The following is a 23,102-nucleotide window of genomic DNA, read 5'->3' on the forward strand; positions in this document are numbered from 1 at the left end:
CTTGTAATGTGCTCAGATAATTTCAATAAGTGCTTACAGAAAGAAAATTAATGTAGCCTCTAACTGCAATTGATTTACATGGGACAAACAGACCAAGCACTATGGCTCATAATACAATTACACCTTACCTGTTTGGACTATATTTTTATATTTCATTTTTACTTGCTTCCAGGCACGTTTGGGGCCTGTTGGGTTGCACCTGCGCTCACATCACATCACAAAATAAAATGTATAAAATAACAAATAAAATAACATATGATAAAATAACGTGTTAAATGGGTGGAAATCCCTCGATCAATGTTTATATTAACACTCACGCATTGACTCTGTCGGCTATGTTTTGCCATGCATGCTTTTGCAGCTGTGGCTGTGTTACTTTTTTCCGCGGAATTTGCATGTTATCGGCATATGCTGCCATCAGAATTTCGGCCTCAAGCGCTGTGAAATACATTGACCGCGCCTTCTTTCCCTCCGTCTCCATGGTGACTCGCTTAATCTGTGCTCCGCTTATCAGGGCTTTATGTATCCTCGTCCGCGCGCTTCACTTGGGGTTAAAGCAACTCCGCGTTGACTGAACTAATTGTTATCAGCCTTTCTGAAACGGAATATTCCGAGTTGGACAGTTCGGGGTTACTCAACCGTGAGTGTCGTTTTTCACTCTGAGTTTTCCAAACCGGCTTCCTGAAACAGGGCCCAGGAACGTGATTGGAGAACAAATTAAAAACAAAAAACAAACTAGCAAATAAGAACAATACATAAGATGAAAAGGTTATAGTCTATTAAACCCCGACTGGATTTAGGTGTTTCTGGTGAAGTGGGTTCCATTCATAAATCATTCTGGAAAAAAAGCAAAAGAGAGGGAGAGGAAGGGAGGGGGAGAGAGAGGGAGGAGGAGAGACATCAACTTTCGTATCTATTATAATGGACTCCTGGTTAAGGTTAGGGTCAGGGTCCGTTGATCAGCGGACAGAGGCGGTTTCTCCCGAAGTCGCAAAAGTATGACGTCACAACATTCTGATTGGTCACTTGCAATGTTGATCCTGGAACAACATTTTCATGATGATGTGGGAACAACACCAACACGAGGATATCAGATCGTGCACATCTGACCCATGTTAAACTCATGGACTGAACATACACACACCCACAACCACCTACACACACAATGGACAACTGTACCCCCAAAGACACAATAACATGGACTGAACCACCACTCAAAACCACTAGCACTTTATATAGCCTCTTTAGAAATCATCCACATATCTCACTTATCTTAACTGCACTACTGTATAGCTCTGTGTAAATAATCATTCTGTACATACGATAATTTTTAATCCTACAAACTGTTTATAACCTGCATAGTTCCCATTTCTGTATAACTGTATATCTCAGATTTCTGCATAGTTTTTTTTTTTTCATATTTATAGCCTGTACATAGCCTGTACATAGCTTGTACTCACTACAGCCTGTACATACTTATAGTTATAGAATATTCATAACATACTTCACACCGTGTAACATACCATAATAGACCCATTTCTGTAATATACTTGCATATCTATATTATTGCTAATATATATTGTAATATATCTATATCATGGCTAAAGCACTTCTGGATGGATGCAAACTGCATTTCGTTGCCCTGTGCAATGACAATAAAGGTAAATTCTATTCTAATTCATCTCTGTGGTCAACATCTTACATTTTATCTGATCTGGCCTAGAGGTTGACAGGTCAAGTGTCCAGTAGTAATGTACATCGCTACTGCCCTGGTGAACCATTATTTCAGCAGTTTCTCCTTTTCCTGCAGTTATCATTCCAACAGCCATGGGAATGATTGAGATTCCAAGTTTTACCATCATATCTCTACCCAAAAGGTTCACAGGACATGTTGGACACATTACTACTGAACCCTGAGCTGCCTCTCCTGTGGATGGATCTCTGATCCATACTGGCTTAGAGATTCTGTGTTGATTTAACTGTCCGTTTGCAGATTTTACATAAACGACACAGTTCGAGGGGTCTATTCCTGACACATGGTCCCTCTGGACAGTTTTATCTGCCCCTGAATCACATAAAAACTGTATAGTTTTCCCCTGCACTGTTAATGTGCGAACGGGTTTTACTTCTTTTCCTGATAAATTCAACAAAACCTCAGTCAAATCTATGGTTTGGGGCACTGGTTGTTGTTTGTGGCAGTGTGATGGGGTGTTTAAACATGCATGTGTATTGGCAGTGGCAGCAGATTCTAGTCATTTATTATATGAGGGGTTATGTGGATCTGGTCGTCTATACTCCTCATAGTTCCTCAGGGCACTCTTTAGCATGATGACCTATTTTTCTACACCTGTAACACTCACCCTGTTCCTTTGTCCTCTCCGGGGTGGCCTATTACTTCTGCCCCCCCTGACTCCTCCTCTGCCTCTGCCACATCGAGTCTGCCCTGGAAAAAATATCTGAGATTCTTCGTCAACATGAAATGTGGCAGCATTTAATGTATTTTGCATTTTTTTTTTTTTCCTTTTACTCTTGATCACATCCTGTGCATGCCTTGCCCAGTTCATACATTGAGTCACTCCATCATCATTTTGCTTTCTGATAAAATCTGCAATGGATGGATGGAACCCACTCATTAAGGCATGTTTCAGCTGCTGTTGATAGGGGCCTGCTGGGTCTGCATTCTCTTCAAGTCCACTATGCCTCTTAAACACTTCCTCCAATCTACCTCGATACTCATGAACATCTTCTCCTTCCTTCTGTGTGCGTTGTGAAATTTTGGTGTAGTCTGCAGTTCTAAAAGTATCTCTGATACACTCCATTAATTTAGACAACCTGCATCTCCATAGGGCAGGGTGTTATCACCTGGCCCTTTGCCTGTGTACCCTCTGACACGGAGGGTACACAGCACATTCAGACTCGGTCCATGGCCGGTAAACACGAATGGTGCGGCTGTTATCCCTGTCCACTCCAAAATGTAGGTTAGCAACCTCTACCATAGGGTAAGTGCTCACCTCATGGAATGGATCAGGTTCAGGAGAAAAACGTTCTTCATCTGCACACACTGGGGCTGAAACACCATGTAGTGTTTTTTTTTGTTTTTGTTTTTTGTGCTGTGTCAGGGATGGATATGTGGTTGCAACCTTTGTGTTCACTTTCTGTCCTTTGTCTCCTCACCTGCCCAGTCTGTCTTGGACTCAATGCTGCTCCTAATGCCTCTCCATTTAGTCTCTCCTCCTCTTCTGCCTCTCTCACGCTCTTCTCTGGCTCTTCTTTCTGCTAACATTCTTACTCTTTCTAATGCTTTTCTACAGTGTTGTTCTAGAGTAGTTGCAGTGGATTGAGCTGTGGTTTCATCCTCAGGCTTCACAACTACTGCTTGTAATATTGCTTTTAACATTGTGTGCTTCTTTTCTCCTTTGAGCCTGCTCCAGCCACAGCTTAGCAACTGCTAACTGCAATTCCTTCCTCCGCTTCGCTTTCCCTGTTTTACCTGCTGCACTTAAAGCTATTTTTCTGCAAGCATTTTACCCAGAACCATGACAATATCTTTATATTTGTAAGATTTTTTGAAAAGTGCCCCAATTTGTTCTAATTAAAAGTTTGTCATATTTTTGTTGTGATGTAAGAGTAAAATAAAAAGCTAAAAACAAACAAACATTTAATAGTCATGTTGTATTTTGCATTTAAGTACAACATAACTATTACTGTTTTACTGTTACAAGGCAGCAGGTGAAGCGAGGGAAAGGCATATTTTGCAGAGGACATGAATGTGATTGCCATTGCAACAAACAGTGACGAGGTTGAGAGTGGAAGCTGCCTCATCACTCTCTGAGCAACTTTCTTCCCACTTGCCTATCCCTGTGCAGACAAGTAATGCATGCATGGTACTGAATTTAAATCACTGTCATTTATGAGACAACTAAATAAGGCTCCATTAACACCTCATGCTAAAAATAAGCATAAGAAAATAAAGAAATGTTGAGTTTTAAGCCAATACTAGTGTACTACTGTTAATGAAACACAAACTGCAACATACGTATAATAATAATAATAATAATAATTCTGGCATTAGCTCACTGTATTTGTATTTCTTCATGTGAGTGAAGTTACCCCCCCCTTCTTCAAATGCAACAAAAGTGGTATCAAACATTTGTGCTACGTTGGTGCTGGTATCATTTTAAAGATATTAATAAAATTATGCCTTGATGCGTGCTTAATCACGTAAGGTAAGTAAATCCCAAAAGGTTGATTCTGTTCATCTGGACATTTTCAGTGGGAGAAACATTTCGTCATTCATCCAGGTGACTTCTTCAGTCTCAGCTGACTGCAGGTTTCCCCAACCTTATAAACAGGACATGTACAGAGAAGAGAGATGTTACATCTGTCTTTACTTGCATCCCAGTCACAGGAGCGTTGGAGGTAGTTCATAAGTGTTGGGTGTGGCTGTGTGCAGGCAGGAATAGGACCCAAGGTGCAGACTCCTGAGATGGACGTGAACTCAAAAAGGCTTTAATTAGGTACTCAAAAAATATAACGTAACTGAAACTCAAAACAAACTTAAACTGGAGAAATGACAGAACACACAGCTAAGAAAACGGTAGATCGCAACACAGACAGAGAAACACTGGGCTTAAATACACAGAGGGAGCAATCAGGGAATGAGTAACAGGAGGGAAACACAGCTGGGGCAAATTAGAACTGACGAGACCAAAGAAGTGTAAATTGAACACACTGAGATAAGACAGAAACCTTCAAAGTAAAACAGGAAACACATAACACAGACTGAACAAAGACACAGACTCGCACGCACTGTAACAGAGGGAACAGAGACGTGGGAACAGGGCAGACACAAACACTGACTGAACACGGGGATATAGGAACTTAAGATACACATAGACGCGAACTAGACAAGGGGATGCAGGTGATAGGGGAGACAGAGCAACTAAAGAAGACAGAGACATAAGCCATAAGACAGAACTCAAAGAAACCAAAAACTAGAAAGTATAAATAATATCATAAACTCAAAAACCCTGGGTCGACGACCCAAGCATCCTAACAGTACCCCCCCCCCCCCCCCCCCCAAGGGCTGGCTTCCAGACAGCCCAAACCAAAACATCAAAATAAAACAAACAACCCAACCAGGGTGGGCGGCGGGGGAAACAGGATGGAGGGCTCGAAACAAAACAAGGAGCCAGAAACAACAAAACAAAAAGTGCAAAACACTGGAGCCCGGAAAGCAACAGAACAAAAAACAGGAACAAAGTCCAAAACAACAGCACCAAGGCCCAGGCAAAGTCCAAAAGCAAACAAACAAAAGAGCTCACGAAAGGCGCAGAGGCCCAGGCAATAGTCTCAAAGTTCAGGGGGGCCGGCCCGGAGGCTGACAGCACAATAGTCCAATCCCGGGCAGTTCAGGGGGCGGCCCGGAGGCTGATGGTCCAAGAGCCCAGAAAACAGTTCAGGAGGCCGGCCAGGCAGAAGGCACCGGTGGCAACTGAGCAGATCAGGAGGCCGGCCGGGCGGGAGGCAGCGACGGCGACCGAGCAGGTCAGGAGGCCGGGCGGGCGGGCAGGAGGCACTGGTGGAAGAGTATTTCAGGGGGCCGTCCATGACGGCGGCGTAGTTCCGAGGGCTGTCCATGACGGCAACGACGTCCAGTCATCGGCCGGACAGAACGTGCAGGACGAGCAGGCCGGACAGGATGTGCAGGACGTGCAGGCCGGGCAGGACGTGCAGGAACAGACAGCAGGGAGACAAAAGGAAGCGTAAACTGAACACACTGAGATAAGACAGAAACCTTCAAAGTAAAACAGGAAACACATAACACAGACTGAACAAAGACACAGACTCGCACGCACTGTAACAGAGGGAACAGAGACGTGGGACCAGGGCAGACACAAACACTGACTGAACACGGGGATATAGCAACTAAGGATACACAGAGACTCGAACTAGACAAGGGGATGCAGGTGATAGGGGAGACAGAGCAACTAAAGAAGACAGAGACATAAGCCATAAGACAGAACTCAAAGAAACCAAAGACTAGAAAGTATAAATAATATCATAAACTCAAAAACCCTGGGTCGACGACCCAGGCATCCTAACAATAAGAGATTACAGGATCACCCCAAGCTCAGGAACAGGACCACTCTCAGCACTGATCAACTGTGTTTGCTTTTGGAACTGTGTCTTAATTCCACCTATTTTGCATAAGGGTGAGTACAGGCAGAAACGTGGGTGTGCCATGATGGATTTGAAGAAGGTGGGGGGGCAACTTCACTCACATTATTTCCTCTTCTGTCCTTTAAGTTTAGTCTTCATCATTCTTCGCTCACTACATCCACTCTCTCTGCTCTGCACATATATACACCATCTCAGCTTCACGCTTTCTCTTTGGCTCTCAGCGAAGGTGGTCGCACTTTTTCTTCCCTGCTTAGCTCCTCATGTCCTAATCTTGTCTCGCGTGTTTTTTTGTTTTGTTTTTTTTATTACTCTCCCTGGAACAGTCTCTCACAGTCTGTGTCTAAAACCTAAAAGAGAATTATGGATTTGATCAACTGGTCTCTGAATGCTATTGACACCCTTTTCTCAATGAGAAGTCTGGGCTCAGGAGAACCCGAGGAACTTTCCCTACCGGATACACGATGGACGGGTGGCAGAGGATCGTGTGCCTGGCGGGACTGTTGATCGAGGACGCTGAAGATATCTACCTATTCGGAACTATGATAGCTGATCGGAGCTGGCTTGGCCCTCGGTTATCGGAGAATTAAGAGAGAGGAACCGGCTGTTCAAACCCCCACCAGGCTGCCCGCTGGGATTGGAACGACAAGTGCGACTTCTCAGAAAGGGCTCACTGAAGGCAGCATGGTTAAGAGCTTGGAGGCGCTTACGACTGCAGTGAATGCTCAGATTAACACCTTTGAGCGTATGTATGTTGGATTACATCAGGAAAGAATCAACTCAGAACAACAACTCTGGGCGGAGCTGGATTACACCTCGGATCAGTTGGCTGCGGTCGTGAGGTCTCAGAATCTGCTATGTGAGCAAAAAAGAGTGACAAGACCACAGAATCGACGGCTGATAACATCACGGAGAAGCTCACAGCTATTAACGGGAGACTGAGAGACCAGTGTCGGAGTGTTAAAAACAGCTTGAAATTCTCATGAGTTGTTTGTAAAAGAAAAATCACCATCATAATGCGGCTACCCCTTCGGTGCCAGCTGTGGGCTCAAGGCTGGAGCCGAACAACAACTCCCTGATAACGACTGTTTACTCTGTTCCTTCCCATTCCCTACAAGGCCACCTGGGTTGGCTGGTAGACTGTTTACTTAGCCTGGCGGGGCGAAGGACACTGTCCAGCTGAACTCTGGACACGGACACACATACACTTACACTGATAAGCACACACTCATACCCCTCCCTTTCCAAACGCCTTCGATGCTTGTTTGAATGGTAGCGCTGTGCAGGGCGGCTGCTGTGTTCGCTTCGGATTACTCCTCAGCCCCCACCCAATCCTGTGGCTTGTCATGTCTTTCACAAAGTTGTGCTGTGGACATTTATGTGCTTTTTGTGCTGTCCTACCATGGAAGCACAGCATGAGTAGAGGTCTCTTTTTTTCCTCTTGTGCTTTCCCACTGTAGTGTACATTTCAGTGTTTTTCGGTAACGCTACCGATCTCCGACTTGTATCCCCATGTAATGTCTGTGTTGTGTGTGTAAGGTCGTGGGGGGGGGGGGCATTTCACTGCAGGGCAACCTGCATGTGGCGAATAAAGCTTTGATTGATTGACCTCTTCCAGTGTCACTTTGGTTTGGTGGCCTCAGAACTGATTGGTCCGTTTTTACCTGCCCACATGTAGTTTGTTCTCGAAACAACTACAAAAACACAAAGTTGTGACTACAATGATAATAATCAGTTTCAAACATATTTCTGACACACGGGGTAACACTTAAAGACATGAAGGTGATATGATGTTTTTCAGAATCTTCTGGGTCACAGCTATAAACCACTTGTTGATGAAGATTACCAGCCAGTGAAAGTCCTTCAGAATGACTGTGGAGGTCTCCAAGCACTGCTGATCGATTCCTTGGTGATAGTTGGAGTGACCTATGAACCACGCTTACTAATATAATTGTTACCAAGGGCCTGAACAACACTGTAATCATTCAGAGTTCAGCATTGTATTTGCTGGTAAACTGTTCTCAAACTTGTGACACCAAATCAGAGCACAGGGTTTTGTGTTTCTTTTTTTTTTTTTTTTTTTTTTTTTTTAAATCTGTTTCACTTTTTGTACTTTTTATACACAAGTTAAATGTTCCTTCACTAATGTTTGTGTGTGCCCTAATTACAGTGCTCTGGGGTTTGTACAACACATATATATTACATTGTTTTTGGAGAGTAATTCAGCTGTTTTCTGATACAGAACTGATGATGGTTGAAAAGTGCAGCCGACTACACTAACCAAGGAAATTAATTCACACTGCTGCATTTTTAAACTCCGCCTTCCCTGTTACCACACTGAGCATGCTGACACTCTGCTGCCCCCTAGTGCCCATGTGTCTTCACTGTATCTCTGCCCTCCTGATGCTGGCTGTTGTAGAAGCCTTCAGTAGTGTGACTAAGAAAGTCTCACTGTGCTCACAGTAACAGTCTACTCTCTCCACTCCACATGTTTGCTTGTGTTCTGCCTTAGCATTCATTTCATGCCTGAACTGACAGACTGGAAAGTTTTCACGGATTAAAGTTGGAAACCAGTTTATTCTGGTTGAGAGAACTATTCCTGTGCGTTTTTAGCCTGTGAAACACATCACTGCTGTGTCCCAAATATTATGGAGCCCTGAAAACAAACTGCAGAAATGTATGTAAATAATATTTAATAAAACTTAATTGTGAATGAAAGTTTCTCCTGCTCTGATTGGAGGTTCTGAGCACAGACGGGTGTCTGTGATGTTTGTGTGCACAAATCAAACTGACTCTGCTTTTCATTCAAAGTCTTTATTAAAAAGCTGCTCACAGACACACTAAACCAAATGCTTATTACAGTGGTTGATTGGTCAGCTCTCCTGACCTGAACCCCACAGAGAATCTGTTATTATGAAGCTGAAGATGAGAAACAGCTCAGAGACCATCATTTTCCTCAAATACGTCCAATGGACGAATTGAAAAGCAGAATTCATGAGCACATTGCTTCATCTTTACATGAAACCAGACAGTAAAGTGAGCGGTCCACACACAGAGTCAACGTCTACTTTCTGTCAGTAAACCCTCACAGATAGATAAACAAATGTTCTGAATGCACTGTGACTAAAATACAATGAGGTTACATCTCCTGTTACACTAATGTTTTTGATTTCATGTGTAGTTTGTGCATTGTGTTTAGTTCCCCTGTGACTTATTAGTTTGATCCTGTTGACCTGTGTCTCATTTTCCTCTCAATTCTTTGTCAGGTTGTCTGCTGTAGTTTGGATTTTTGATATTCAGTTTTCAAACCTTTGTTGTGGATTTGCTGCTGCATACATACATCCTTGGGACCACTTCCTTTTTAATCATGAAAGCATATTCTTCTTTTCTGTGGTTTGTTAAAAATCAAAAAGCTGATCTGGTCTGAAGCGCTGATGGTTCCTGACAGTCTGCAGCTTTTGTCTGAGGAACAACACACTCTGCATCGTCGTCATTATGAGGTTATAATGTTAGAGAAACATCTGGGTCCTGTTCCAGACAGCAGGTGCAATAACTCTGAGCTTTCTATCTCACAGTCACCTCCTCCTGAACAATCATTTCTTTGGAAAATGGCATCAACATTCCCAGACTATCACTTAGACCTCAGTGAGATGACCCAGGCCTAAACTTTCTGATGAGCATCAATAACAGATCCTGTGACATGATTTAGTAAACAGCTGTATTCTTGTATCACACTAAAAACAGAGCACATATTTTCCTTGTGAAGTGTCCACACAGTGTCAGCCTGGTGTGAATGTTTGAATGAATCTTAACTGTCAGACTGGTGAACAAGCTTCCTCTCACACTCTGTACTCTGTGCTTCATCTCATTCTGCAGACATAACATTACAGGGAACCTTCCATGTGGAAACATGTTCCAGGTAGAACATCTCACTGAGGCTTATTCGTTAGCTGTTAGTAAAGGAAGAACAAACATCTTCAAGCTCGTGTTCTCAGAGCATCACTGAGCTTCACTGAGCAGCAGAAACACACATGATCTTGTCAGAGTGGAGGTGTGAGCTTCACGTCTTCTCCTCACTCATCAGCTCCTCGTTCTTCATTCGGACTAACAGACCCCTCAAACTCTTCGATTTCTCACCGAAGGAAAGGAGTCATCTTTGTCCAAATGGCCAGCGAAGCCCTGTCTGCCTTGGGTTACTGACGAGTTGAGCTGATGAAGACAAACACATAACGTCACATGACCCAGTCACACATGTCACATGATTTAAAGATTAGAGATGTCATCAGAGAGAGAGATGAAGAAGAAAGTCTTTAAGAGCCATCAGCTACCAGCTTCAAACTTTACGATTATTCAGAGCAATATCTAATACTAGTGACAGCACAAATTCCACTGTGTCTCACACACTGTCCAATATTACGAATGAACTAACCCTGGATTATTGTACCTCAGTAGATATATGCAGCTGTCCCTGGTAAATGCAACATGTGCTTGTGACGCCTGATGAAGGCTCTAAGGTCCCTGTTGATACAGCTCTAAGTACTCTAGGATCCCTGTTTGGGTTCTTTCTGTTTCCCATTCACTCGTTACTCCCTTGTGTATATTAGCCCTGTGTTTTCCTTTGTCACGTCGTACCTCCTTATGTGCTGTAAGCATCTCTTTGTTTCTGGTTTCAGTTTTAGTTCTGTGTTTCATACTCAAGGTTTTGGTTTGTTTTTCTGTGAGTTTATGTTATGATGGATGTTTTTCCAGCAAATAAAGCTGCCATTCTAAGTTTTTTTTTTTGTGCACGAGTGTCTGGATTTGGGTCCACATGCAGGCTGCATAACCTCACATGACAATCTTAGCCTCTATGATGTCTGACAGGAGCTTCCATGTGGTACTGAGGCAGGTTATCATCTTGTAGTTGGGTGGGACCGGTCCCTTCAGGGGATCCTTGGGGATCAGGACTGTCCAGCCTTCAGTCAGTTATTCCAGGTGTGTCTCATCCATTAGCGGCTGGTTCATTTGTCCTGCCAGACAATCATGGAGTGCGGTCAGCTTCTTTAACCTGTAGGTATGGATCATACTGGGGCGCAGTGCTGTCCACTGCTTCAGCAGGTGTCGTTACCTGTGGAGCAGAAATGAGCAGCTCCGCCCGAAAAAGTTGTTCTAATGTTACTTGGTGTAACTCTTCACATGCTTTTCCACCTTCTTCTTTTTATGTATTTACCTGTGGAAGTTCTTTCTAATGAATTTCCCTCTCAGCTACATCAGGCCCGATTACAGAAGCAGCAGATTTACAGTTTCATGTCTCCGTTGATTGTGTCAGTGATTAACACAGGTGGGTGATGACAAGCAGATCTCACTACCTTCAGAGGTAATGCTTGGAAGAAACGTGAAGGAAGAAGGAACTAAAACATCACCGATTAAGTTCAGCAGAATTTCTTTACTGCACCAAACAGGAGGGTGAAGCCACTGAATCTCAGCTCACTGTAAACCGTGCACACTTTATAACACACTGACGTACCTTCTACAGTTTTAAGCCTTTTATGTTCACAATACAGGATGACGCCAAAGGCAACAATCAGGACAACCAGGAGAAGCAGGGCAACTGCGAGGACCCAGGGCCAGAGTGGAGGTTCTGTAATCAACACAAACAACCACACCATCATCGAACATGATTCAAATCAGAGTTCACTTCTGCTCTGACTGTTCACAGCACTGACCTTTGACCCTCAGGTATACTTCTGTCCGCCTCAGATCTCGTCCATACTTCCGGGTGGTGCAGGTGTAGGTTCCACTGTCAGAGACTGTAGGGTTCCTCAGAGTGAGGCTGAGGTCTCCAGTCTGCAGAGCGTCGGCTCTCATTGATGTTCGGTTGGAGTAACGATGGTTTTGTTCTTTCAGCTCATCTCCGCTCTGCAGACGCACGTGGACTGTTGGCTTCTTGAACTCATCACGGTCCCACACTGCTGCTGTGGTGTCGCTGGAAACATCCTTTGCTACCTGACAGGGCAGCAGGACAGAATCCACCCCCTCATACACCTCCACACCTGAGGCATGCTGAGAAACTGAGGAGAGAAACATGAAACGGGTGATTCCACAAAGTTGAATCTGTTCTTCAGTGGGAGACTTCTTCAGTCTCAGCTGACTGCAGGTTTCTCAAACCTTATAAACAGTACATTTGCACAATAACTGAAACCTGCCCACTGAATGAACAATAGGCAGGGAGGTCAGTTCCTTCATCATTAAAATGCATATTGTCATGACCACTGATCAGATAACCATTGGGTGTGCCATGGGTTCCCCAGTTCACGCACTGTGGGCAATTTGTACATGGAAGAAGTGGAAAAGAGGGCTTAGCTAATCTACCCTGGAACACCACCAAGCCATTGGTTCAGATATGTGGATGACACCTGGGTGAAAATCAAATCTCAAGACGTACCGCATTTCACGGATCACATTAACTCGGTGGACCGACACATCAAATTCACCAGGGAGGATATGAAAAGAGGCAGGTTAGCCTTCTTAGACTGTGAGATTTCCATCAGTAATGGGGGACATCTAAAAGCTGACGTGTACCGTAAACCTACACATACGGATCAGTATTTAAGGTTTGACTCTCATCATCCACTGGAGCATAAACTGGGTGTCATCAGGATGCTACAAGCAAAAATTTCTGGCACAACTTCACCTACTTCCAAGGTGGATGAAGAGGGTGAAAAAGATCACAATACAGAAACTCCAGCAACACTTGAAGGTAAGACCAACGCTTTTCGGCTTGTGGCCTTCATCAGGGTCCTCATCAGCATGCTAACACACAGAGCGAACACCATCCCCACAGACACAACGGCCAGGGAAGGACAAGAACATCACGTCAGGAGGACCCTGAGTAAATGTGGTTATCCCAGCTGGACTTTTGTCAAAGCTGGAAAGGCACCTAAAGAAAGCTCCAGCTGATCCAGGAGAGAAGGACAACCGCTGCCTAAAAGAAAACCTGTAGTGATCCCATATGTGTCAGGAGTATTGGAGAAGTTGAGACGCATTTTTTCTAACACCAGGTCTCTGTGGCTTTTAAACCCCAAAACACGCTGGACAAAAACTGGTCCAGCCCAAGGATCGGGTCCCCGACACAAACAGAGTAACATATTGTACGCTGTTAAGTGCAGGAGGATTGGCAGGATTTATACATCGGGGGAACCAAACAACCTCTGGCGAAGCCAATGACACAACACAGCAGAGCCGCCTCGTCAGGCCAGGACTCTGCAGTCTGTTCACACCTACAGGCCAGTGGACACTTTCAATGTTGAGGATGTAACATCCTGGACAGGGAGGGACGCTGGTTTGAGGGCGGAGTCAAGGAGGCCATTTACGTGAAAAGGGAAAGACCATCTCTGAATGGAGGAGGGGCCTAAGGGTCCATCTGTCACCATCTTACATGCTGTGATTGCAGCCATTCCCCAACTCTCTGTGAATGGGACTCATGGCCATTGATCAGTGGCTGTTGATCTGATTGGTATCATCAGTGAGACTCATAGACCTGTCTTTCCCACAGATGCAGGACAAAGAAGCTCTGTGCGAGTCAGCAGTGGGTGGAGAGCAGAGCTCAAGAGGGTGGAGGCCTCACAGAGCACACATTCATCCAGCAGGACAGAACACAGCTCCACACAAACTGCACTCATTGTTGTGTTCATAGAGAGAAATGTCTCCATTCACAGCAGAACAGGCGCTCGCTGACACGCGGCCAACCATCAGCACAGGTGGGCGGGACTTAATCATGTGTCTCAACATGTGTGCACACAGATGATGATGACCATAATTGCCTACACAAGAATCGACTCCCACAGATCATCTTGCCGTCTAACACGTGTCATGTGACCTCAGTCTGTCCTCAGATGACTGTCCCAAAGTTAAGTTCATCCTCAAGAGCGACGAACAATAATAACATCAAAAATAAGTAGAATAAAAACATAAAGTTCTCCACTCTAAACTGATTCCAGACCGACCGCTCAGATCTGCAGCCATTACACTCAGCAGACCTCTTCTTCTAACATGCACAAACACACATTTGCACACACATGCACCTACACAAAACATAAACATGCAAAAGCACACAGACATACAAACATGTGCACACACGAAAGAAGAAAATTTCAACAAACTCTGAACATAGTCATTGCAGAATAATAAGTCTTGACACCACTGTGTGTGTGTGTGTGTGTGTGTGTGTGTGTGTGTGTGTGTGTGTGTGTGTGTGTGTGTGTGTGTTCCTACCATGCAGGAGGACCACAAACAGCAGCCTCAGCTTCATTCTCAGAGTCCAGTTAAAGAGTGTTTGTGTGACCCAGCTGATCCTCCTCCCAGTTCCCTGGTCTCATCATTCAGAGAGGCAGGACAGGAAGTGGAATGCAGGAAAGCATGGACCACCACCCATATTACAGTGAACCCCAGAATAGTGAAAGGGATGAACTGCACAGCACGACTTGGTCCAGTCTGACACAAAGCACCGCTGAACATGCTGCACAGGGGCAGAGAGGTGGAGGGCATACACGCTCTTTACCATAGGAAGGGTGGAGATAAGCCTCACTGTACCTGTAACACATGTTAGCATGGTGTTTGTTCAGAGCTCTGGTGGGAGCCCGACACTCTGATGAGCTCTGTGGTTTGATCCATTAATGAAGCTGTGATGTCTAATTTGTAACCAGCATAATATAAAATAAAATGAACCTGAGCATCATAAACCTGAAACTGCAGTCAGAGATTCTGCTGGGAGTCATCACTGCAGAGGTTATCAGCTGTCTCTGTTCCACTCAACAGACCATAAACTGTGTTCACTTATATATTGAAGTAACAACAGTTGTGTAGCAGTTTTGATCTCTACCAGATTCATAGTTCAACATATTTCAGCTCTGTGTGTCACACTTCCTCGCCTTCATTACATCACCCACCACTGTGCACTCAACAGCAGCAGGATATCAGCGTGCTTTAAAACCTGATAGAACATCACTAGAATCAATAGATGGAGACTGATTTGTGTCCAGCTGAACTGCTGCCACTTTGATTTCTTTCATTCGTAGCACTGTCTGTGTAGCCAGCAGTGACCATGCTGAAAGCTACCACCAGAGGGCGCCATAACTGCTGTGGATTTACTATCATGGTACCTGTTAAAGTTGGTCTGAACTTATAAAACAGCAGCTGCCAGTCTCTGAGCCACATGCATCAACCAATGGGCACGAAGAATACCACTGATATGAGCTAGACAGCTGGTGATGATGATAATGATGATGTCACTGATGTTAACTTCCTGTTTGGGAGGTGAAAGGAAAGATAAAGAATCTCATTGTCTGTAAAACACTTTAATGGAAGTGAAATCAGTGAAAGGATTGATGAACAATCATTGACCTGAATGTCTGCACTGCAAACTCATATCTGCACATAAATAGATACTGATCGATAATTAATAATCAATCACTCTGGAGCAGGCCTCAGTGGGTGAAGCGGTGCATGTTGTGGATGCTCCACACGTCTCCATTCAGAGCGTTGGCGGCGCCCTGCAGCGTCCACGTGAACAGCGCCAGCTGCCGTCTGAAGCTGCTCTCGTCGAAGCGTCCGGGGTCAGAGGTGAGCAGGCCCAAGTGCTCAGTGAGCGCACTCAGAGTATGGTTGCCGCGGCCGTGGATCACATGACGGAATGGCGTCTCAACTGCAGACACGTACTGAGACAGGAAGTAGTACTCCACCTGCAGGACACACATGAGAAGACGTGCAGGGCTCGTGTCTCCACGATTCAGCTGTTCCAGTACTGTTTGCAGCACTCGTACCTTCATGATGCGAGTGTTGTAGAAGCGTGTTATGGTGGGCTCGTGCAGGTCGCTGTAGTCGATGGCTCTCTGCAGCGTCTCTGCCGCTCGGCTGTAATCTCCTCGAGCGCTGAAGACCCACTGAGGAGACAAACCTCTGGACTGGACACACACACAGAGGTCACATGACAGCGACAGGTTCAAACATGTGTAGAAACACTCACACAGGTGAGCTACCTGCAGCTCAGCAGAGTGTTTGTTGAGCTGAGCACTGAACTGCAGCACTGTCTGGGCGTAGGAAGTGATGCGCAGCGGCAGGATGTGGTCGTGGGCCAATCGCAGCACCATTTCCCCCACCAGCTCCCCTAAGCTCCGCCCCGTGACCCCCAGACGACCCCCCAGCACCTCCTGCAGGCGTGAGACACTGTCCAATGGCGTGTTGATGAATGGATATGCTCGCTCCTGAACATGTGACACGGATAACATGACATCATGTACCATGACAGTGAGTATGTATGATGTTGGTGTGTAACGTGTACCTCTGTGAATCTGAGCTCCATGGCTGGAACTCCTGCAAACGCCGTGAAGCTGAAAGCGCCGCTGTTCAGATACAGTGGCTTCGTACTGAGGAGACAGCAGCAGCTCAGTCAGGCGTCATCACAGTAACGTGTGTGTGTGTGTGTGTGTGTGTGTGTGTGTGTGTGTCCTCACATCCTCCAGCTACCTCCATCTCTCTCCGCCTGGCTGTAGATGCTCTGACCTGCATGTTTGGGATGCTCCACCTGGAACACATGAAGGCCCACTCATGCACAGCATCATGTGGTTTGGTAATCAATTGATAGTTCCGGTTAACCCTTTATTTACCACAGCCTGTACATACTTATAGTTATAGCATATTCATAACATCTTCATACCGTGTACATGCTAACATACCTATAATAGATCCATATAATGTAATATATCTATATTATTGCCAAAGCACTTCTGGATGGATGCAAACAGCATTTCGTTGACTTGTACTTGTGACATGTGCAATGACAATAAAGGTAAATTCTATTCTGTTCTATTCAACTGATGGGCCCAAGCAGTCTTTAAATGAGTGTGACTCTATTTCTGTTTGAGAAGATGAGGTTTATGGGAATATTTAGTGTATCATGGTAGCACAAGGCCTAATGTACACTTCACATGACCCTACTCTTCAACCATTATGGGCTAGAGAAAAAATTAAAACGTTTTCTGAAACATGAGGATGATTTATTTTTCATTTAACAGCCAAAGTTAGAAAATAATCCCAGGCTTGCATGATTCTTGGTTGATAAATGGTTAAGAGAGGCTGGAAAATAAGGCCTTTGTCTGTCCAGTAATTTAGTCTTTCAAAGGCAATGGCACAGACTGTGGTCTCACAGACAGACTCACCTTTGTGAATAAAAGCTATTTGTAGATACATTTAACTGTAGTGTGGTCACAGATTCATGCTTTTACTGTTACATGATTGGGGCTTGTCTGGGATCGTTCCCAACTCAAAAACAATAATCTCAACCGTGCATACATAGATGATCCAACAATTATACTTCAGCCACACAAAATGGACAGAAGAACTAAATCTTGGGGTTCAATTCATATATTATATTAAAACCTTGGTATTTTTAAAGTGTTTATTGCAAATGAGTGTGTCATCGCCATAGCATGCACACAAAGGTCAGCTGTTGTCCATGTATAGATCCCTGAGGGACTCCGGGTCCAGAAAAATGGGATCAACATTATTTTTTTTTAATAAATGTGTGAGGGCGATGAGCTCCATCCAGCTGTGTGACCACAGTATTAATGCATCACAGATGTATCACACACACCTGTCTGATGGCAGCGTCCAGCAGGTCAACCAGGAGAGGACTGGTGTAAGCTGACAGGACCTCATCACCTGATGAGAAGGACAACATAAGACACCGTGTTTGGTTAGCAAAGAAAATGCTTTCTGATTGGCTTCAAGCTCTGTTACCCATGACTGCCTGGTCCAGACTGAAGTAGGCCACAGCCTTCAGGTGAAGCATGGACAGATAACCCTGTCAAAGGTCCAAGGTCAGGCAGTTATTTTGATAAACTGTTAAATTTGGTTTGGTTTGTATTTTCTGTGACTGAACCTCAAGCCATTCGGTTGCTCCAACATTCCCAAAGTCTCCAGCATCCCAGCTGACAAACAACAAGCTGCGTCTTGGACTGAAACCTGTAAACGAATCCATCAGTTCAGACAAATAAGAGGAATCAACACACCAAAGTAATGCCAGCATCATTTCAGCTCCCACCACCACAGTAAGCACACATGCATCCAGGCGAGTCTTACCCTTCTTCACCATGGCTGAAAAGGTTCGAGCCAGCTCCAGCAGGATCGCAGTTCCAACTCCGGACTTCACGGCTCCCGGACCCAGACAGTCCCTCTGAGCTCCCAGTATGATGTACTGGTCTGACAGGGAGGGAGATACTGAGGTTTACCACTGTGGCACATTCACCTGTCTGTGTTTGTAGTCAGCAGAGCGTACCTGGCTCCACTCTGCCTTCCAGTGATGAGAAGATGTTGTTGAGCAGGATCGGCTTCATCACGTTCTGAACCGACATCTGGACTCTGCGTCCGTTACTGAACTCGGGACCGACAACGCAGCGCACGTACGGCAGCCGACCCTGCCAGGGCCGAGGACAGGACGGACCTGTCAGCTGGCTGAGACACAGAACAGCACTGTGAGTCACACTCACACCTGGGCAGGTTACCTGAGGGGTGGGGCTTACCTAAGCAGCTTGGAGGCCACAGTGGCAGTAATTGGCAGGGCTGGAATGAGTGGCAGACCGGAGGACTGAATGGGCGGGAACTGAGTGTGATTGAAGGAGGGAAAGCCAGGGGTGAAGGGGTCCCCTGACCCTAGGTGGACCTGTGATTGGACAACAGAAGGGAGATGAGGATGCTTATTGGCCAGGAGACGTGGATAATGTTTGTTTGTGTGTGTGTTACATGTTCAGACACAGCAGTGTGTGTGTTCAGGCCAAGGCGGCGAGGGTCCTGCGGCACATCAGCAGGGTCAGGGTAGATCAAAGCTCCACTCGCCCCGTTCTTCTCAGCCAACCAGACCTTCTCCGCAAAACTGACCCCGCCCCCAACACGCATCACCACCACACAGCCAGCCACAGACACGTCCTCACGTTTCAGCCATTTAAAATCCTCCGGTCGGCCATAGTTGGCATAGACCACACCCCCCTGCAAAGAGACATACATCAATAACTGGGACTTTGGTTACCATGGTGACAGATACTTCCTTTCTGGTTGGCTCACTGTGGCATTTCCTGTGGAGCTGTACGGGCAGTAGTCAGAAGGGTTGAGAGGAATCTCTTCTGAGACCCGACCTGCAGAGTCCACCAAGCTCAGAGAGCTCCTCTGAGACCTGCACACAAATAAATGAATGTAGCACCCTCTGGTGGTCAAATTAGAGCACTGCTGAAATGTTAAATAGCTCTTTATAATGAGCTGTGTGTAAATGTGGGTTTGGTTTCTGTCTTTAAATCCAGCCGTTAGTCCTTTTCTGCTGTTCTCACTGTTATTACAGAGTCATTCTCATTTGTTCTGATCAAGTCACTGCTTTGGAAACATTTCAGAAGTGATTTCATTAAAAACATATGAGGATCCTGTCTCAGAGTGATACTGAAAAGCTAGTTCATGCATTTATTACTTCCAAGCTGGACTATTGTGATTCATTATTATCAGGATGTCCTGAAAAGCCTTCAGCTGATCCAAAATGCTGCAGCAAGAGTCCTGACAGGGACTAGAAAGAGAGAGCATATTTCTCCTGTTTTGGCTTCCCTTCATTGGCTTCCTGTTAAATCCAGAATTGAATTCAAAATCCTGCTCCTCACATACAAGGTCTTAAATAATCAGGCCCCATCTTATCTTAATGAGCTTTTATAAAAAGCTCATTAAGATAAGATGGGGCCTGACCGTCACCCAGTAACTACGGTGCAGGAAAAATAAAGCTTTTTTTGTTAAAGTTTTAATTCAGCTGGTCCTGGATCAGCTGGTTCCAAATCAGCTCCAGAGCCTGACCACATGTTCAAAGCAATGGTTCTTTCAATAAGTGAAAGAACCAGGATGTGCTGGGACTTTACTCGCGCTGAGCTTCAACCAGCTGCATCCATTTAAGACCCAAAAGTATCCTGATGTGACATGTTAAGTGTATGATAGGTTATTTTGTTGCTGGTCTGTCCTGAATGTGGGGGAGCTTCTCTGACTCTTACCTGTCGGGGAACTGCAGCGTGGCGTATAGCGACTCAGTCCAGGTGTGGTCCATCTGCAGGTCTCTGAAGCGCTGCAGGATCTCTGAGGCCAGAGAGGTACCCTCCGAGGAGCCTGGAGGATGAGCTGCCCGGCTCACGCGACTGATCACACATACACACAGAAGTTATTAAATAGGACCCGACTAAATTCTTTCATCGTTAATAAAATAATAACGTTGCTGCTCTACCAGGTGTAACAATCAAGTTTAACATCCAGGCATCCATGAAAATGGAATTTATTAAGTTTAACAGAGTTACAAGTTAGCAGGAAGTTAGCTCGCTAGTTTCAGAATCAGAATACTTCATTGATCTGTTCTTGTTTTGCCTTATAATCTGGTGCCTTTATGGTCCATGGTGGCGAACATTACCTGACTGTGTTGTGGATGTCTTCATCCTGTAGCAGCTTCCTCATCATCAATCTTAGCTCTCCCAAGTAAAGCCCCGCCCCTCCTTCTGAAGGAGCTTTAGCCTCACCCAGCTGCTGCTCATGCCCCTGCTCTGCTTGTGAGCAGTGGTACCGCCCACTGAAGATCCCATAAGCCAATAGGAACGCTGGAAGGGAGAAGCAATGCCGGCTTTAGTCACATGATGAGACTAATCGGTTAAAATGATTGGCATCTGTTTACCAGCGGTGAACACGATGACTCCGCCCACACACAACAGCACACAGCATCGCCGGTCTCCATGACGATACCTCATCACCAGAGCTGTGAGGTCACTGAAAGGTCCCGCCTCCTCCTCGTCTTCTGATATCGCCAGCCGCAGCTCCGTCCGCTGAGCACCTCCCACCTCCTCTTCTTCATCATCATCAGACACTGAGTGGTCGACGGACATCAAGGAAGCCTCCAGAGAGAAAGATATAACCATGGTAACAGGCGAAAGGAGGCGGAGCTTGTCTCACCTGTGTTTCACATGTGTCTCACCTGTGTCAGGTGGGTAGTCATGGTAACAATGCAGCTCTGCAGGCACAAAACACAGGGACAATCTCAACAACAGGAAAATATATACCTTCATTGTCTCAGGAGATTGGAAATAAAAGCGTCTGGAGGATGTGAGGTTATGTGTTAATTTTTGCTTTTGTTCTAACAGTTTTTACAAAGTTCAGTTTACAGAACTGAAGATTTTCACCAGTCCAAAATGTCTCTGTATGTGTAGCTTTGCTACGACTCGGCAGGTTTGAGTTTTCTCTCTGCTTGTAAGTGCTCTCAGGTGAGGTTGCTGGGCTGAGCCGTCCTTCACACGCCTGGTTCGAGTAGCAGCACCGTTCTCTGCAGATCACCCTCAGCAGTGTGGAGACTGTACTCACCTGCTCCCCCCCAAGCCTTTAACTTGGCAACACAGAAAATAACGCTTGCTGTCCACTCAGCTATTTGACCCTCTCTCTCCTCTCTTACAGAGCTCTCTGTGCACCATGCTAAGGCAGCTTCATAACCTTATTCATCTGACCTAAGCCCCTCACCAGCAGTGAGTGACGGCACCACAGGATCGGAACCTGATGGGGTCGGCAGCACACACACACAGGAGATTCTCACCTTCACCTCCGACTCTCTGTTTGGACTCCGGCTGCTCTCAGTTCAGGATCCAGAGCTTCATCATGGGTCAGGATGAGCTCGGGTTTTGTTTTTTTTTACTCCTCAGCCCGCTGTGATTGGCTGCTCACAGGGGTCAGAGGTCAGCGTGTGCTGTCTGTTTGATCTGCTTAACTTTATTAACAGCAAAGTAAACACACGCCCACACTGCAGAGCCAAAACAGCTCTCTGTCATTACAGGGTTTGAAAGAAGAAACCGATCACATGACCGTGGACACAGATTTATTGAGAAAAGAACACAAACACCCACAGAGCTCCGCCCCCTCCAGCCTGACAGCCAAACAAAGCAATGAGAGGCTCAGGACATCAGGAAGCAGCTCACCTGGTTGGGCCTGAGCGGTTCCTGGTGACAGACAGGTGTAAAAACGTGTACGTACACACACACACACACACACACACACACACACACACACACACACACACACAGCAAACTGAGATAATAATAATAGCATATTATATAAAACTCATTTTGATCAGAGCCTGATGAAGATCACATGGATGGAAAAGAAAGATCTGATAAAGAAACACCGAACAGATGGTCAGGTGATCTGGGACTGCTGGTGCGGACACCTGGTGGATGGATGAAGAACTGCAGAGGTGATCTGGTGAAACCTCAGTGGAGGAGTTTGGGGTTGGATAAAGGTGGGGTTCCTCCTGTGAAGGGTGGAGCAGCTGTGAAGGTGTCATCCTTCTGCTGTGAGCTCAGTGGGACCATCATCAGACTCTGGGAGGCTGAACCAGCTCCAGTCCTGCTCTGTCTCCAAACTACAAACTACTGAACCCTGACAGGACTTTCAAAATAAAACTCCCTCTGCTATATGATAAGAAAGATAAGTAAATAATGTCACACTGCAGGCCTGCTTCACTCATCCTTCATCATGGGGCAGAGGTCAGTAAGCCGCTGCGTTGATGTCTGACAGGCTTCGATGACAGTTTGTGGTTGGAGCAACAAACAGGTTAAACTCAGATTCAGCTCTCTAACAGACTTTGAGGTTCTTCAAACCTACGTTCAGGTGCAGTGATGTGAAACAGTGCTTGTCCCTGATTTTCCCTTTTTTGTATTTTTGTCACATTTAAAAGTTTCAGATCATCAAACTAATTAAAAAATGAGATGAAGAAGAAAGAGAAGCAGCAAACAACATGGCCTGGATGGCAGAATTCCAAGATTAAACTAAAGGCTCATCTCAGATGTGCCAAAAACATCTTGATGATCCCAGAGACTTTTGGGAAAAGCTGAGATTGA

At 45.5% G+C, this 23,102-nt stretch overlaps 2 protein-coding genes across 4 annotated transcripts; both read right to left on the minus strand.

Annotated features, from left to right (window-relative positions):
• Positions 1-9,882: 9,882 nt before the first annotated feature.
• On the minus strand, positions 9,883-14,493 carry LOC146634755 (myelin-oligodendrocyte glycoprotein-like). The gene is made up of 4 exons (XM_085343494.1): positions 14,434-14,493; positions 11,886-12,230; positions 11,687-11,800; positions 9,883-10,389 (listed from the first exon to the last, which is right to left on the minus strand). Exons 1-4 carry the CDS (start codon positions 14,468-14,470, stop codon positions 10,331-10,333), a joined length of 555 nt encoding a protein of 184 aa, XP_085199620.1. The 5' UTR covers positions 14,471-14,493; the 3' UTR covers positions 9,883-10,330.
• A 777-nt stretch (positions 14,494-15,270) lies between these two features.
• tfr2 (transferrin receptor 2) lies at positions 15,271-21,880 on the minus strand. Of its 3 annotated transcripts, none has more exons than XM_085379136.1 (18): positions 21,803-21,880; positions 21,194-21,229; positions 20,897-21,113; positions 20,639-20,822; positions 20,232-20,372; positions 19,276-19,384; positions 18,958-19,200; positions 18,738-18,877; positions 18,494-18,669; positions 18,298-18,417; positions 18,098-18,180; positions 17,956-18,019; positions 17,810-17,877; positions 16,671-16,741; positions 16,499-16,583; positions 16,197-16,421; positions 15,981-16,121; positions 15,271-15,899 (listed from the first exon to the last, which is right to left on the minus strand). In XM_085379136.1, exons 2-18 carry the CDS (start codon positions 21,212-21,214, stop codon positions 15,645-15,647), a joined length of 2,343 nt encoding a protein of 780 aa, XP_085235262.1. In that variant the 5' UTR covers positions 21,215-21,229; positions 21,803-21,880; the 3' UTR covers positions 15,271-15,644. The 3 variants fall into 3 exon arrangements, with proteins under 3 accessions (XP_085235262.1, XP_085235264.1, XP_085235257.1); XM_085379138.1 differs by lacking the exon at positions 21,803-21,880 and adding an exon at positions 21,730-21,742; XM_085379131.1 differs by having other exon boundaries at positions 20,897-21,229.
• Between the last annotated feature and the right edge of the window lie 1,222 nt (positions 21,881-23,102).

The sequence above is a fragment of the Diplotaxodon limnothrissa genome, linkage group LG3 (assembly GCF_057381915.1).
Source record: "Diplotaxodon limnothrissa isolate DT_005_m linkage group LG3, D_limnothrissa_male_GT1.1, whole genome shotgun sequence".
NCBI classification, from domain to species: Eukaryota; Metazoa; Chordata; class Actinopteri; order Cichliformes; family Cichlidae; genus Diplotaxodon; species Diplotaxodon limnothrissa.